At 32.6% G+C, this 15,957-nt stretch overlaps 1 protein-coding gene and 1 long non-coding RNA gene across 2 annotated transcripts in view; one reads left to right on the top strand and one right to left on the bottom strand.

Annotated features, from left to right (window-relative positions):
- Positions 1 to 15,957, top strand: part of LOC127551554 (cilia- and flagella-associated protein 43-like) — a 212,722-nt gene that overhangs the window by 110,275 nt on the left and 86,490 nt on the right. Inside the window, exons 18-21 of the mRNA XM_051981358.1 lie at positions 3,005 to 3,152; positions 8,205 to 8,315; positions 11,591 to 11,668; positions 12,194 to 12,319. Of these exons, the coding sequence (XP_051837318.1) occupies positions 3,005 to 3,152; positions 8,205 to 8,315; positions 11,591 to 11,668; positions 12,194 to 12,319 (463 nt within the window). The remainder of the gene's footprint in view (positions 1 to 3,004; positions 3,153 to 8,204; positions 8,316 to 11,590; positions 11,669 to 12,193; positions 12,320 to 15,957) is intronic.
- On the bottom strand, positions 4,922 to 9,857 carry LOC127551557 (uncharacterized). Its single transcript, XR_007951122.1, has 2 exons — positions 9,738 to 9,857; positions 4,922 to 8,290 (listed from the first exon to the last, which is right to left on the bottom strand). It is a non-coding gene; the product is annotated as an uncharacterized LOC127551557 (long non-coding RNA).

Genomic DNA, 15,957 nt, shown 5'->3' with positions numbered 1-15,957 from the left:
CAGGGGTCCTCAAATTACTGCCCGCGGGCCAGATGCGACAGCTGAAGACATTTATCCCCCTCATCCAGAGCTATGAAGTTTCTTTATTTAAAGGCCCACAAAACAAAGTTTTTGTTTTTATTATAGTCTGGCCCTCCAACAGTCTGAGGGATAGTGAACTGGCCCCTATTTAAAAAGTTTGAGGACCCCTGCTTTATACTGTGCCACAATCTGGAAAAAAATTTATTTTTTAAGGTAAATTGTTATTAATTTTGTTTTTACTTAATCATTATTTCCCAATTTGGCTCTTTCCCTAACCTTTCCAAAGAATCATCAAAGAATTTTTCAAAAAAACTTCATTAAAATTAACTAACATAGAGCTTTTTTATTTCAATGACTGAAAATAGCGAGCCAGTCCTTCAACAAACATTTTTAAGTGCCTACTATATTCTAGGCACTATGTTAAACACCAGGGATACAAAAGCAAAAAGCAAAATATTCCTGTCCTTGAGAAGCTAAGGAATTATGACATATTCCATATAACTCCATGCAGTTCCTTTGGCTGACAGAAGTTATGACATTCTGAGTGAACTGGTATACTTTTAAGGACATAGTTTATTTCTTGCCTTATTTAGAATGAGGTATATAAAAGTATTTCTTAAAAGGAAAAAGAGGACAAAACTTTTTGTCATGTTTTTTTGTTGGTTTAAATCCTTTTGTTGAAGATACTGTTCATGTATATATAATTCTAAAAATATTTGTTTATTCCATTTACTTTGAATCAAATAAGATGTGAATTTATGTTATATCTTTAATAACAGGGTCTTTGATTTTAATATTGAAGTCATGTTATAAGTTGTAGTGTCAGGACTACCTTTCTTTGGATGGGCCTTGATCTCAGGTGGAGAAGTGATGAAGGCAGGAGAGCCACCATGAGGATGGTCAAGAGCTGGGAGTCTCTCTATTTCAAGTACTCTCAGCCCTTAAATACCTTAGTACAATTACATCACTACAGCACACTGAGTATGTGCTAACTGTAGAACTATTACATCACCATATCACACTTAAGTATATATCAACTAGAGTGATTACATCATTACATCACACTAAGTATATGTGAACTAGAGAACCATTATCTCATCAGTCACACTGAGTAAACACCCTGCTGTAAGTATCCTTGCTTCAAGTATACTTTTCCCAGAGTTCTCTACTATCTGCGGTCCTCTACAATAAGTAATTTTTTATTTTGCTTATTTTTGTATTTCATATGTCTTGTCCAGCTATTTTTGATAATAGCAAAAAAGCTGGGTTTTCTTTTTTAATGTATTATGGCTAAAATATTACTATGAACTTTATATTAAAAAACAACTAACCAACCTCTCAAAAAAGGCTGACATATGGAATGTTGCACATTCATAGTCTGCACTTCCTCCATCATTCCCCTATCAACCCTATAAGGACAGAGATGTCCCTAGGAGAAGATTCAACAAGAGAAAATATTAGATTTGTAAAAAAAAAAAAAAAAAAAAAAAAAAAAAAAACCTATGCAGTAGGAAATAATGTTATAATCAAGGAATTTTATATAAGAAAGTACTTTTCAATATTTAAGATTTTACAATGATATTTATCAATAATATTGGATTGTGGTGGTGGAGAGGGTCATCTAAACCCAGAGAGAGGACTATAGGGAATGAGTTTGGATCACAATATAGTATTTTCTCTTTTTTGTTGTTTGCTTGTTTTTTGTTTTCTTATTTTTTTTCCTTTTAATCTCATTTTTCTTGTGCAGCATGATAATTGTGGAAATCTGTATAGAAGAATTGCATATGTTTAACATATATTGGATTACTTGCTATCTAAAGGAAGGGATGGGATAATAAAAGGGAGGGAGAAAAAATTGTGCAAGGGTGAATGTTGGAAACTATACATATATTTTGAAAATAAAAAGCTTTAAATAAATGTTTAGGTTCTTCAAAAAGAATAAAAATATTGGACTGTAGTTTTATTTGTCTGCCTTTTTCAGGTCTAACAATCAAAACCATATTAGTCTCATTGAATTAGAAATCATTCTTTGCACTTATGAAAGTAGCTTATATATAGGGTTATTTGTTCCTTATATAGAATAATTAATATGTGAATCCATCTGTTTTGGGTTCCCTTTTATAAGGCAGTTGATGCTATTATTAAAGAAAATAAGTTCATATGAAAAAATTAAAGATAATTTAGGTTATCTATTTTCTGCTTTACCTCAGTGAGTATTCTATATTTTTGTAAATAGTTTTTTTTTAACATAAAGGAAGTATGATACTATGCATTGAGTTATAGGGTGTGTTCAGACTACTTTATATTCCATAATTTATTTCAAAACAATGGGCAAAATTACATATTAGTGGGATTGTGAAGAAACAATCCTTTTGGTAATAATGTAACCTTTTTAGAAAATAATACAAAATATACAGTTTAAGTTCTACAAAATTGTTCATTCCCTTTGATCTAGTTATTTGAATTTTGAAATTATATCCTAAACATATTATTGACATGAAAAATGATTTATCTATGAAAAATGTTAAATGTAGTTTTATTTGTATAGCAAAGGACTGAAGACATCACATTTTTACAATGATTGGGAAATGGCTAAACAAATTGTAATATATAAATATGATGGAACACTAATGTAATACAAGAAATGACAATTATGAAGAATACTAAGAAATATTGGAAGACATGAAATGGTGATAGCAAAATCTAGGAATAATGTGCAGATTCACTAAAATCATATAAAATGAAATTCAAAAATAAAAGTTAAAAAAATGAGAAAACAATATTTTATTTTGTTAGCATTACAATTAAGATTTTTTTTAACTAAATAATTTAAAAATATAATTTTTTTAAATTTTAATCTTAATTTTTTTTTAAATTTACTAGTAGTCTGTTCAGTGAAGATATATAGAAAAGGTAAAATGGACTTTTGGTATTATTTTATATTTTTCTTATGTGCCAATTCTCATTCTGTTTCACTCAACAGAAAGTTAACTGAATCTCTAGCTCAAGAATCTGCTAAGCATTTTCATACCTTTATAGACATTTTGCACAGAAGCATTGCAAAAGAAAATTCTGCTTTATTGAAGATGAGAGAGAGCAAGATCAGTTCTGATTTAGCCGCTAAAGAATCAGTTGAGTTATTGTATAATTTTTTAAAATGAAAATCACACAGTCCTACAACAATCTGTTTTTAGTTATATTATTCAACTAACTGTGTCGGAGTTTCCTTGCAATATTGTCTTTTTGTGCAGTGATTCAGTTGCATTCAAGATGTCTCTGCCCTTGTGCTTGCTGAGAGATTATGTCTAACTTATTTAACACTGATAAGAAAATGCTAAAGCTGAACTAATATAAATTAAGTACAAAGAAATGTTGAATTTGGAACTCAGAAAAAATTTCAAAATGATAAGAAATTATAATATGACATTTCATATACTAAAACTTTGTTATAAATGCTTCTCCATGTCTTTCTATTACATGTATTATTTTGAGAGAAACTGGGAAAAAGCTCTATAAAAATAAAACAAAAATGTGTTGTTTCTAATTGTCATATGAAGTATTTTTATGTCCTGATTCAGTGTAGTATTACTAAGAAATGTTTGCAGCTTAATTTACACTACATGAAATATATTACAGTTTTACACATACTTCATATTCCACAGCATTAAAAATTGAAGCAGTTATTTAAGTAACTCAGATCAGAAGGCAACCATGGAGGTGACTATCATTAAAAGCATATATTATATGTATCAGTGCATTTGGTATTATAACACTTAGTAAATGCTTTATCTTGGTAAAGTCTCTCTGATGGTTCCTTTCACCTTGAAATCTATGATCCTCTGGTTTTATTCTGAGTTGTGTAAATAAACATTTAAAACTGCCTTTCATGAACCTGTAACCTGAAATCAATAGACATAATTAAGATAAATAATTTGATATGTTGTTTAAATAAAATATAGCATAACATGTAGCCAAAATTTTAGGTATATTGAATAATATATTAAACATGTAATATATTCTAGTCTCTCTGCTAAACCCTGAGGATACAAGGAATGAGGGGAAATAATCCCTTAATTTAAATTGCTTATATTCTAATAGAGAAGACTATATATATGTATGTATGTACATATGTATTTATGTATGTAAATAGATTGTGAAATACATTCACAATTGATAACAAGGTAACTTTAGATAGAAAAGCTTTAGCACCTGGGAGGATAAATCTTTAGACAATGGCATTTTAACTAAATTTTAAAGAAAGCCTGAGAGTCTAACTAAGAGACATAAAATAAGGAGAAAGAGCATTCCATGCATAGAGAATAGCCAGTTCAAAGGGATAGAATTGGGAGATGAAGAATTATGTGTGAGGAATAGTAAGTAGAATATTGTAGCTGGACCATAAAGTGCATGGATGGGGAGTAATGTTTAAAAAGAATAGAAAGATAGGATGGCACTAAGTTGTGAAGAGCTTTAAATCCCATTTGACTTTATCGAGTAGGGAAGTGGTATGTTTAGATTTGTGCTAAATAGCTTTAGCAGCTGTAGGGGAGAATTGATTAGAAATGGCTAGGCCTGAAATACAGTGGTAATCATATTTGTTTGAGGGAAGGGAGGGAAGGTAAATGAGGAATAATGTGGAGATAGAAATAAGTTGGCAACTAATTGGATGTGGTGACTGACAGTGAGAAGTTAAGAATGAATGGAATTTTATGACTAGAAAAATGTTGGTTCAACATTAATAAAGCTTGGAAAACAGGTAAATTTGGGATGAAAATAATGAGTTCTGCTTTTCCCATCTTGAGATATCTGAGTCATTTAATTTGAAAAAAGCCAATAAGCAGTTGGTGATATGGAAATCAGTAGAGAAAGTAGATTAGATATTTATACAAATATACAAAAAGTGTAATTAGACTAATGGGAGCTGATAAGGTCACCAAAATTAGATCTAGTGTTTGTTTCTTCTTGCAACTCTCTTCTCTTCTAGGAATTTGGATGCTATACTACTTGTGTGTATAAGTTTAGTATTGATATTACTTCATTATCTATGGTTCCCTTTAGCAAAATGTAGTTTATCTCTTTTAATTAGATCAATTTTTGCTTTTGCTTGATCTGAAATCAGGATGGCTACCCCTGATTTTTTTACTTCAGCTGAAACATAATAGATTCTTCTCCAGCCTTTTACCTTTACTCTGTATGTATCACTCTGCTTTAAATGTGTTTCTTATAAACAACATATTATAGGATTCTGGCTTTTAATCCAGTCTGCCATCTGCTTATATTTTATGGGAGATTTCATTCCATTCACATTCACAGTTAAAATTACTTTGTATTTCCTGCCATCTTATTTTCCTCAAGTTATACTTTTCTCTTTCTCCTTTTTCCTCTTTCCCAATGTTTTGCTTCTGACCACTATCTCCCTCAAACAGCCACCCCTTCTACAGTCCTTCCCCTGTTTCTTATCATTTTCCCTGTCATCTTCTGTTCTCCCTTCTGTTAGTCTCCCCTTTTCTTTTCCCTTTCCTCTTCTACTTCCCTATAGTGTGAGACAAGTTTTTCTTATCTGATATTCTCTCTCTGAGCCAAATCCAATGAGATTAAGGTTCACACAATGCTCATCTCCTCTCAATTGTAAAGGGTGTTTTTGTTTTTTGTTTTTTGTTTTTTTTTTTTTTTGCCTCTTCATGTGATGTAATTTTCCCCATTTTACTTCCCCTTTCCTCCTCTTTTAGTACAATCCCTTTTCCATCCCTAGTTTCTTTTTAAGTTTTTTTTAATCCTAGTTTCTTTTTTACATTTTTACAATAAAGTCAAATTATACTTATACCCTCTAAGTATATCCCTAACAAAGATACAATTCTCTTTTTTTTTTTAATTTAATTTTATTTAATAATAACTTTGTATTGACAGAATCCATACCAGGATAATTTTTACACAACATTATCCCTTGCAATCACTTATGTTTCGTTTTTTCCCCTCCCTTCCTCCTCCCCCCCCAAGATGGCAAGCAGTCCTATATATGTTAAATATGTTGCAGTATATCCTAGATACAATACATATTTGCAGAACCGAACAGTTCTCTCGCTGCACAGGGAGAATTGGATTCAGAAGGTAAAAATAACTCGGGAAGAAAATCAAAAATGCAAATAGTTCACATTCATTTCCCAGTATTCCTTCTTTGGGTGTAGCTGTTTCTGTCCATCATTTATCCAATGAAACTCAGTTAAGTCTCTTTGTCAGAGAAATCCACTTCCATCAGAATACATCCACATACAATATCGTTGTCGAAGTGTATAATGATCTCCTGGTTCTGCTCATCTCACTTAGCATCAGTCCATGTAGGTCTCTCCAAGCCTCTCTGTATTCATCCTGCTGGTCATTCCTTACAGAGCAATAATATTCCATAACATTCATATACCACAATTTACCCAGCCATTCTCCAATTGATGGGCATCCATTCATTTTCCAGTTTCTAGCCACTACAAACAGGGCTGCTACAAACATTTTGGCAAAAGATACAATTCTCAAGAGTTACATATATCATCTTCCCATGTAGGGATGTAAACATTTTAACCTTTAAAATAGTGTTTTTTCTTTTCCTTTTCATCTTTTTATACTTCTCTTAAGTTCTGTATTTGAAGATCAAATTTTATGTTCATCTCTGGCCTTTTCATCAAAAATAAATGCAATTCACCTATTTCATTGAATGTCCATCTTTTTTCCCCCTGAAAAATAGTGTTTAATTTTTCTGGATAGTTGATTTTTGGTTGCAATCCAAACACCTTTGCCCTTGGGAATGTCATATTCCAGGCCATTTGATCCTTAAAAATAGAAGCTGCTTGGTCCTGAGTAATCCTGATTGTGGCTCCTGAATATTTGAATTGTTTCTTTCTAGTTGATTACCATATTTTCTCCTTTATCTGGTAATTATGAAATTTAGCTATGATATTCCTTGGAGTTTTCATTTTGGGTTCTTTTTCAGGAGGTAATCAGTGGATTCTTTCAATGGCTATTTTATCCTCTGGTAATAGCACACCAGCATAGTTTTATTTTGATGATTTCTTGAAAGATGGTTTTTAAATAGTCCAGTAATTCTTAGATTGTCTCTCCTAGATCTATTTTCCAGGTCAGTTGTTTTTCTGATGAGGTATTTTACATTTTCTTCCATTTTTTCATTTTTTTTTTGATTTTGCTTGACTAATTCTTGATGTCTCATTGAGTCATTTACTTGCATTTGTTCAATTCTAATTTTTAGTGAATTATTTTCTTTAGTTAGATTTTTATTTTCCTTTACATTTGACCAATTGAACTTTTAAATGAGTTGTTTTGCTCATGGGATCTTTTTTCCATTTCACAAATTCTGTTTTTCAAGGAGTTGTTTTCTTTTTTGACTTTGCCAAATCTATTTTTTTTTGCTGAGGCAATTGGGGTTAAGTGACTTGTCAAAGGTCTCACACAGTTAGGAAGTGTTAAATTTCTGAGGCCAGATTTGAACTCGGGTGCTCTTGATTTCAGAACTGATGCTCTATCTATTACACCAACTAGCTTCCCCATTAATATTAATTTTTAAATTCTAAATGGGTTATGGATTTCAATAGAATGAACCTCAGAAAAGCATTTTCTGAGTAATGGTAGTAGAACAAGAATTTGAAAGTGTTAATAGGGAACAAAGAACATTAATATTCCCAGTAGGACACACAAATTGGGGAGATGAGAAAAAGTATAAATAGTACTAGAAAGGATCATCCAAGATTCATATAGGAGAAACCAAATTTCAATAAGTTTCAGAAGATGTGAGGAGCAAGAGATGAGAAAATCTCAAGTTTGGAGAAGTTTGTTATTTAAAAATGGGAGTTCCAAAAGATAAACAGTGAAAGGGAAAGGCAGATCTGCAGCAAGAAGAAGAAAGGGTCAGGTCAAAGTGTATGGGGAATAAGGGAGTGGATCGACTCAGTTGGGCAGGGAAATTTGTTCATTATCATTAAGATTCAATATCGCTAGAATAAGAATTTGTTCAGGCAGTATGTAATGTGCTTTTTGAAAAGGATTCATGTGAATTGCATATCAAATTATCAAGAAAGCTTTATGGTGTGGAATTTTTAGATATTTCTTAAATGATGAGATTGGGACAGTTTGATGGATTGATGGTTCAGATTAATATAAATGTCTATTTTTTTTCCCCTCAGGTACTTCACAAAGTGAAACCAAAGATAGTCCGATTTTCACAAGATGAATATCCAAATGTGGCTGGAGCCAATGAACAAAAAGTAACCTGGATAGAAGAGAAAGACAATGAGGTATGTAGGGATGCACACAAAAACGTGTGTATGTTTATATGTGTATACACATCTAGGTGATCAGAAAGATCTGGGTTCAAATCTAGTCTCAGATACTTACTGTGTGATTTGGGGCAAATCATTTAGCTTCTATTTGCCTTAGTTTCCTTAAATATAAAATGGGGATAATAACAACAATAACCTCCTATGGTTATGAAGATAAAATTCTATAATATTTTTTAAACTCTTAATATAATATCTGGTACATAGTAGGTACTATATAAATATTAGCTCTTCTTATCACCATCATTATTTTGTAGTGATAATTTTATAAGTGATGGTAGAGACAGAATAAGAAATTGATGCATTCTTGGCAACATTTTAAAATTGTGCTTTACTATAACATATGATTGCTATTTATTATTGTCCACTAGTAGCTCTCAGCCTTTAACACTAGCTAATGGCTTCTTCTTTTTCCCTATCTATGTGCTTCATGTCATTAGTCTTTTCAACTTTCTTGGGCCTGTCTCAGTAAGATCAGGCCTCAAATTTTACCATCATCCTTAATTCTGTCATTGCTATCATTTCAAATTCTGAAGCTTTCCTCTCAAAGACACCTGTCTTTCGATCTTTTTCTTTTTCTTTCTTCATTTTTATGAGGACCTCTAGTTCCTTCATCCCTCTTCTAAATATCACCTTACTTTTCTTCCTTCATTGTCTCGTCTCTCTTGTTGACTCTTTTCATTATGTACTTTTCTATACCCTTAAATATCTTGCTTCCTTGTCTTATCATTATTCCCATTTGCCATTCTTTAACCCATCACATATCTCTATTCCTACTGTCATGTTGTTGCATGTTGCTGAAGGAAAACCCACAACCGTGCTAACCAAATCCAATATAAATTTGTGTTGTATCATCATAATTTTAGTTTACAATAAGCTTCACATATCATGTCCTTTTTATTCTTGCCTGATTGACAGTCACACTTTCCACAGTAACTGTTCCTAAGCTCCTCTTCTTTAAGCCCTTTTATTATCCCCAACCCTATTTGTTCTTAGTATTTATCTCATTAAGAAAATCAAAACCATCCACTAAGGCTATCCATCTCTCTTCTGCCATGCTCTTTCAAAACTTCTCTACATCAGTACTGATTCTATCATCATATGTGGCCCCATATCCTTGTCAGGACTCTCCTAATAACCTTGATCCTAATTTGTCCTGTTGTCCCATTAATACCTATAAATATAAAGCTGTTCTTATAATTTCTTGACTACAAAAAAGAATTAATTTAATATACCAAGGCACCATCCTAAAAGCTCTCTTCCAACAAGGTATTTTTCATTCATACTTCAAAATTATCAAGATTCCAAGCTAAGATAACCTTGTTTGATTATCCTGAAACTATTAATATTATGTGAGACTTAAAAATAGGAGATGCATACCTGCTAAAGAAATGCACCTCTTCGATTTAGATTCAATGCAAAGTCCAAGGAGAGAGTCTGTCTTCCAGAAGCTTCTTTTTGCAGATTACTGTGCTAATTACATTGAGACCTCAAACATGATAACTCCTGAAAAAAAATCCAAAAGCACTTTTAAAAATTATTCACACAGAAGTGAATGAAGAATTCGTATTATCCAGGCTATAATGTGATTAACAAGATAACTTATAGAGCTTGTCTATAGATATAGCAAATGATGAATGAATTAAGACCAGAATTCAAAAGGAAGGGAGCAGGCTGATTTGCCATTGGAAACTTAAAAATTATATAAACTGATATGAAACCTTCCTGAAATGAAAGCCTATCATACAAATATCAATAAGATTTTTAATTCTACTAGTTTTCTAATTTGGCAGCAAAACATAGAGCATTATATTCTCTGAAACATTTAGAGAGCAATGGTAAGATATGGATGAAGGGCAAAAATAAGATATTATTACAAATAAAGAATTATGGAAAAGTTCTATAGGTATTCCTGTTCTGATTTATTTTTCATATAACTGCACAAATGATTTCCAAAAGCACAGATCTAGCCATTTCATTTATCTGCTCAGTTAACTACAGTGATTTCCTATTTCTAAAAATCTCCTACCTAATTAAAACAATTTGCCTGCTTACCTACTTATTTTAATTTAACTAGATATTGTGAAATTTCATAGGATCATAGATTTAGAGCCCAAGGGCAGCCTGAAGATCATCTGGAGTCGCGTATCTTAGTTTTCTTTTTTATTTATTTTTTTATTTTTTTCATTTAAGCTTTTTGTTTTTCAAAACATATGCATGGACAATTCTTCAATGTTAGCCCTGACAAAACCTTGTATTCCAATTTCCCCCACTTCCCCCACGCCCTCCCCTAGATGACAAATAATCCAATATGTGTTAAACATGGCAGAAATATATGTTAAATCCAATATATATAGATAGATATTTATACAATTATTGTGCTGCACAAGAACAATCAAATCAAACCAGTTTTTAAAAAGAGAGAGAGAGAGAAGCAAAATAAAATGTAAACAAACAACAACAAAAAGAATGAAAATGATGTGTTGTGAACCCATTCAGTTCCCACAATCCTCTCTTTGCATGTAAATGACTCTTTTCATTACTGAGCAATTGGAACTGGTTTGAATTATCTCAGTGTTGAAGAGAGACACATCCATCAGAACCGATCATCATATAATCTTGTTGTTGCTGTGTACAATGATCTCTTGATTCTGTTCATTTCACTTAGCATTAGTTCATGTAAGAGTCTCTAGGCCTCTCTGAAATCATCCTGCTGCTCATTTCTTATAGAACAATAACATTCCATAACATTCATATACCATAACTTATTCAGCCATTCCCCAACTGATGGGCATCTACTCAGTTTCCAGTTTCTTGCCATTACAAAAAGGCTGCCACAAACATTTTTGCACATCACACCTTAGTTTTCTTAGGATGAGTGAGAAGTTAAGATGACTTACAGGTAATGAGCAGCAGAGACAAAGTCCGAGTCCACATTCAGGGCTCTTTCCAAGGTAACACTGACTCCCAGTTTTCACTTTTAAATTTTTTTCTGTACCATGACTTGACCATATGCCAGTGTGAAAGCTGTGTTTTTATTTTCTTTCATCTATATACTTGAAGAATACAGACTAGAGAGAGAAATTGTGATAAGTCTTTTCACCTTTACTATATAATCTCATTCATTTTTGTGTGTGCCTTTCTTTAGAATTATGCTTTTGAAAATATAACTTGTATTTATTTGGGGATCCATTCTTGCTTTTTTTCTAAATATTGTATTTGTTACATTTCAGGCTGTTAGACAAGAGATTAAGAAATTTAGAAGGAAAAAAATTGAGATAAAACAAGGAATGAAAATACTGGCTCACACGGTAAATGTTGTAATTCATAATCCAGTACTGTGCCTTTAATCCCACATTATCTGTCCTGCTAAAGGCATGATATGGTAATCAGATAGAGTTTATGATTTTTCTCCCTACTCTGTCTACAAACTCATGTTTTCCTATGTACTAGTGAGTTAGTTACCAATACAATACCAGAATAGTAAATATGGTATTATATACTATTAGTAAATAAAAGAAGAACAGGGCAAAATATATGGAAAAATGAAAAATGGTTCATCTTTGTTAAAGGAATTTTGTGAAATAAATATTATATTTTTGGTTCTCTTAAATATTTCTGATGTTCTCTTAAAGAGAATAGATGATAATGGAATGTATTCTGAAATGAGAAGCAATTGTAATCACCAACCTGGGATTAGCATCAAGAAACTAGTGATTCAGCCCCATAAAACCCTAAGATTGTGGTAAATAGCAACATAATATTAATGGGTAAGGATAGAACTCTAAAGCTCAAAGTGTTAGCTTATCACCAGCATTTTTTATGATTTAATTCAGATTCAGAAAATGATGGAGGAAAACGATTTGGCACCTGAGATTGCACAACTGGAACAACAAGAATATACTCTGGATATTGAAGAAATGAAAAAACTTTATGATGAAAATGATAAAGAAGAAGCAAAGGTACAAAATTTACTTGAAGCATCATTGTTTTATTTTATAGACATGAACCAGAAAGGAGGAAGGAGCAAAATGAGAAGTTTTCCAACATAATAAAAAAAGTATACATAAATTGGATCTAAAAATAATAAAGTTTCATTCATTCCCCCCCAACATATTCTTGACAACTGCCTTGCCACATGAACTCTCTGCCCCATCCAGTTCTGGAATTAGAATTAATTAATTCAATACTGTCAGTGCTACTGGAAAAGGACACTAATTTACTCTCAACTGTCTCTACTCACTATTTCTGTAAATGCTTAGCAAGTGCTTGTTGATCGGCTATACTTTTCAGACTATAATATCCTAACATTATATGCCATTCTATTTTAGAATGTGTGATTAGAATGCGGAATGTTGGAGGGGATGTGGGAAAACAGGGACACTGATACATTGTTGGTGGAATTGTGGACACATCCAGCCATTCTGGAGAGCAATTTGGAACTATGCTCAAAAAGTTATCAAACTGTGCATACCCTTTGATCCAGCAGTGTTACTTGTGGGCTTATACCCCAAAGAGATACTAAAGAAGGGAAAGGGACCTGTATGTGCAAGAGTGTTTGTGGCAGCCCGGTTTGTAGTGGCTAGAAGCTGGAAAATGAATGGATACCCATCAGTTGGAGAATGGTTGAGTAAATTGTGGTATATGAACATTATGGAATATTATTGTTCTGTAAGAAATGACCAGCAGGATGAATACAGAGAGGACTGGCGAGACTTACATGAACTGATGCTGAGTGAAATAAGCAGAACCAGGAGATCATTATACACTTTAGTAACAATACTGTATGAGGATGTATTCTGATGGAAGTGGATCTCTTCGATAAAGAGAGCTAATTCAGTTCCAATTGATCAAGGATGGATAGAAACAGCTACACTCAAAGAAAGAACACTGGGAAATGAATATAAACTGCTTGCATTTTTGTTATTCTTCCCAGGTTATTTATAGCTTCTGAATCCAATTCTCCCTGTGCAACAAGAAAACTGTTCGGTTCTGCACATATATATTGTATCTAGGATATACTGTAACTTATTCAACATGTAAAGGACTGCTTGCCATTTGGGGGAGGGGGTAGAGGGAGGGAGGGGAAAATCGGAACAGAAGTGAGTGCAAGGGATAATGTTGTTAAAAAATTACCCTGGCATGGGTTCTGTCAATAAAAGGTTATTTAAATTAAAAAAAAATAGAATGTGTGATTAGGAAGGAGAACAAAGCAAGCCAAAGTCTGAAATGTACAAAAAAATAGAGGGCAGATTTCAAAGTGTTCAGGGAAAAGTTAGGAAGAATTTCATGGACTATAAAGTCAGCCCTTCCGGAATGTAAAACTTTTAAGAACGAAATTCTGAAGTCACAAAGGGAAATAATTCCCATAAGGAAGAAGAGTTAGAGTTGTTCAACAAGACCTATATGAAGATACAAAGAAAGGCCCATCGGACTTAGACTTTTAAAAGTATGTTCTGAAGATGAATTACAAAAGATTAATACAAACATGTGGCAGGCAGCTTACTGCAAGAAAGGTGTCAGGAGAACTTAAACTGTGAATGATCTGAGGCTTACCAAGGACATTTTAAAGGCAACCAGAAGTGCATTTCAGAGAACAAAAGTAAACCTACAAGGAAGCAAAGAAAAGATGGATAGCTCTGAATACAATGTGCAGCTTTTATTATGTAGGCTTTCTTGAAATGGAAATTTATTACTTTATATTTTGAATCCTCTCCTGTGTTCTACTGTGCACATGAGAATGCTTCCCCCCCCCTTTTTCTATTTTGTAGTTAACTTTTAAATTAATCAGTTTTTTAAAGGCAACCAAAAGGATCCTTTTTCTCTATTGTTGGTGATGATAATAGATTTTTTGTTTGTTGCTTTTTATTTTGTGAGGAAAAAAGGATCAAAGGAGAGATCGGATCATTTTCTCATAAGGCAAAACTAAAAGCAATAGGTAAAAGCTACAGAAGAAGTAAAATTAGATTTGATGTCAGGAAAAGTTTCTCAATTACAGCTGTCACAATTAAACACAAGTCATAAATGAGCTAAACAAAATAAGGTAAATCACTCTTTCACATGTTAGGTAGCCTTTCAAATACTTGCAAGCAGTGATCATGTCCCCTTTGAATCTTCTCTTCTATCAACTGAACACTTTCAATTCTTTTAGTCTAAAAAAGACTAACTTTGTCTAGAACAAATTCATTTTTGCCCATATCATTTTTGCCTTTCTCTGAACGTTTCACTCTATATCTGTGTTTATTCTAAACTATGGCACCCTGGAGTGAAAATGATACTTCAGATGTGATCTGACTAGCAAAGAATACAGAGAATATTATCATCTATTTGCTTCTAGAAGGTATGCCTCTTTTAATGCAGTTGAAAATTGAATTGTGGTTGCCATATCACATTGTTGAATCATATTGAATTCTCAGTTCATGTAAAACCTCAGATATATTTCCTCTGTCTTATATATATATAATCCATCTTCTGTTTTTAACCCATTACATTTCATTTTGGGGCAGGTAGGAGACCCAATGTATAGTGTACTGGACCTGCAGTCAGGAAGATATGAATTCAAACCAGCATCAGATACTTGCTAGCTGGGCAAATTACTTAATCCTGTTTACTTCCATTTCTCATCTGTAAAATGGGGACACATAAGAGAAGGAAATGGCAAACTACTATAATATCTTTGTCAAGAAAACCCCATGGATGAAGTCCACATAGAATTGGACATAAATGAATGACTAAACAACATTTCATTAGATTCCAATGTGTCAATGACTTTTTGGACCTCAACTCTTATCATGAATTGTGTTAGATAACCCTCCCAAAATTGTGTATCACCTATAAATTTGATAAACATGCTATTTCACTGTTATCCAAATAAGTGATAAAAAATGTTTATTAGAAAAAGGCCAAGGAGTTATCTCTAGCAAACTGTCATAGAACTATTAATGCTAAACAAAAAATTAGTCTGTCATGAAGTGCTGTTAGTGAATCCATGCTAACTCTGTGATTGTTGTTTCCTTTTCTAGGTGTACCTCAATCATCTCTTTATAATATATCCTATGATTGTGACCAGAATCAAAGTCAAGGTCACTGGTCTATAATTTACATTTGCGTTCAGATTCCATTCACACCCTGTTCCCTTTTTAAGATGGAGACATTTACTCTAGTCCTTTTATGCCCCCCCTCTTTTTAAACTATTCACAGCTGTCTTTGTTCTTTGCATAGATCTTTCAAATTTTTACTGATACCAGCGTAGGAACTGTACATCAGTTCTTTCAGTGCTTCAATATTTTAAAGGATGAACTCATTAAAGCAAGTCAGATAATCATCAAACATTAACAAACATCAATAAACAAGTGCTTACTATATATTCCAGGAATTATTCTTAATTCTTAGGATCTTGAATGCAAGACAAGTTGCTCACATTTTAATGGGGTGTGGAGGGGATACAACATATAAGCAACTACATATAAGAGAGAGCGTAAATGCAAAGTAATCTCAGAAAGAAGGCACAAGAGGAATGGGCAAAAGATAGGTTTTAAGCTAAATCTTGAAGGAAGTTAGGAAAGTCAAAAGTTGTAGGAAAAAAAGAGAGCATTTCAGG

This window comes from Antechinus flavipes, chromosome 2 (genome assembly GCF_016432865.1).
Source record: "Antechinus flavipes isolate AdamAnt ecotype Samford, QLD, Australia chromosome 2, AdamAnt_v2, whole genome shotgun sequence".
Taxonomy (NCBI): Eukaryota; Metazoa; Chordata; class Mammalia; order Dasyuromorphia; family Dasyuridae; genus Antechinus; species Antechinus flavipes.
This window is presented reverse-complemented; position numbering and strand designations above follow the sequence as displayed.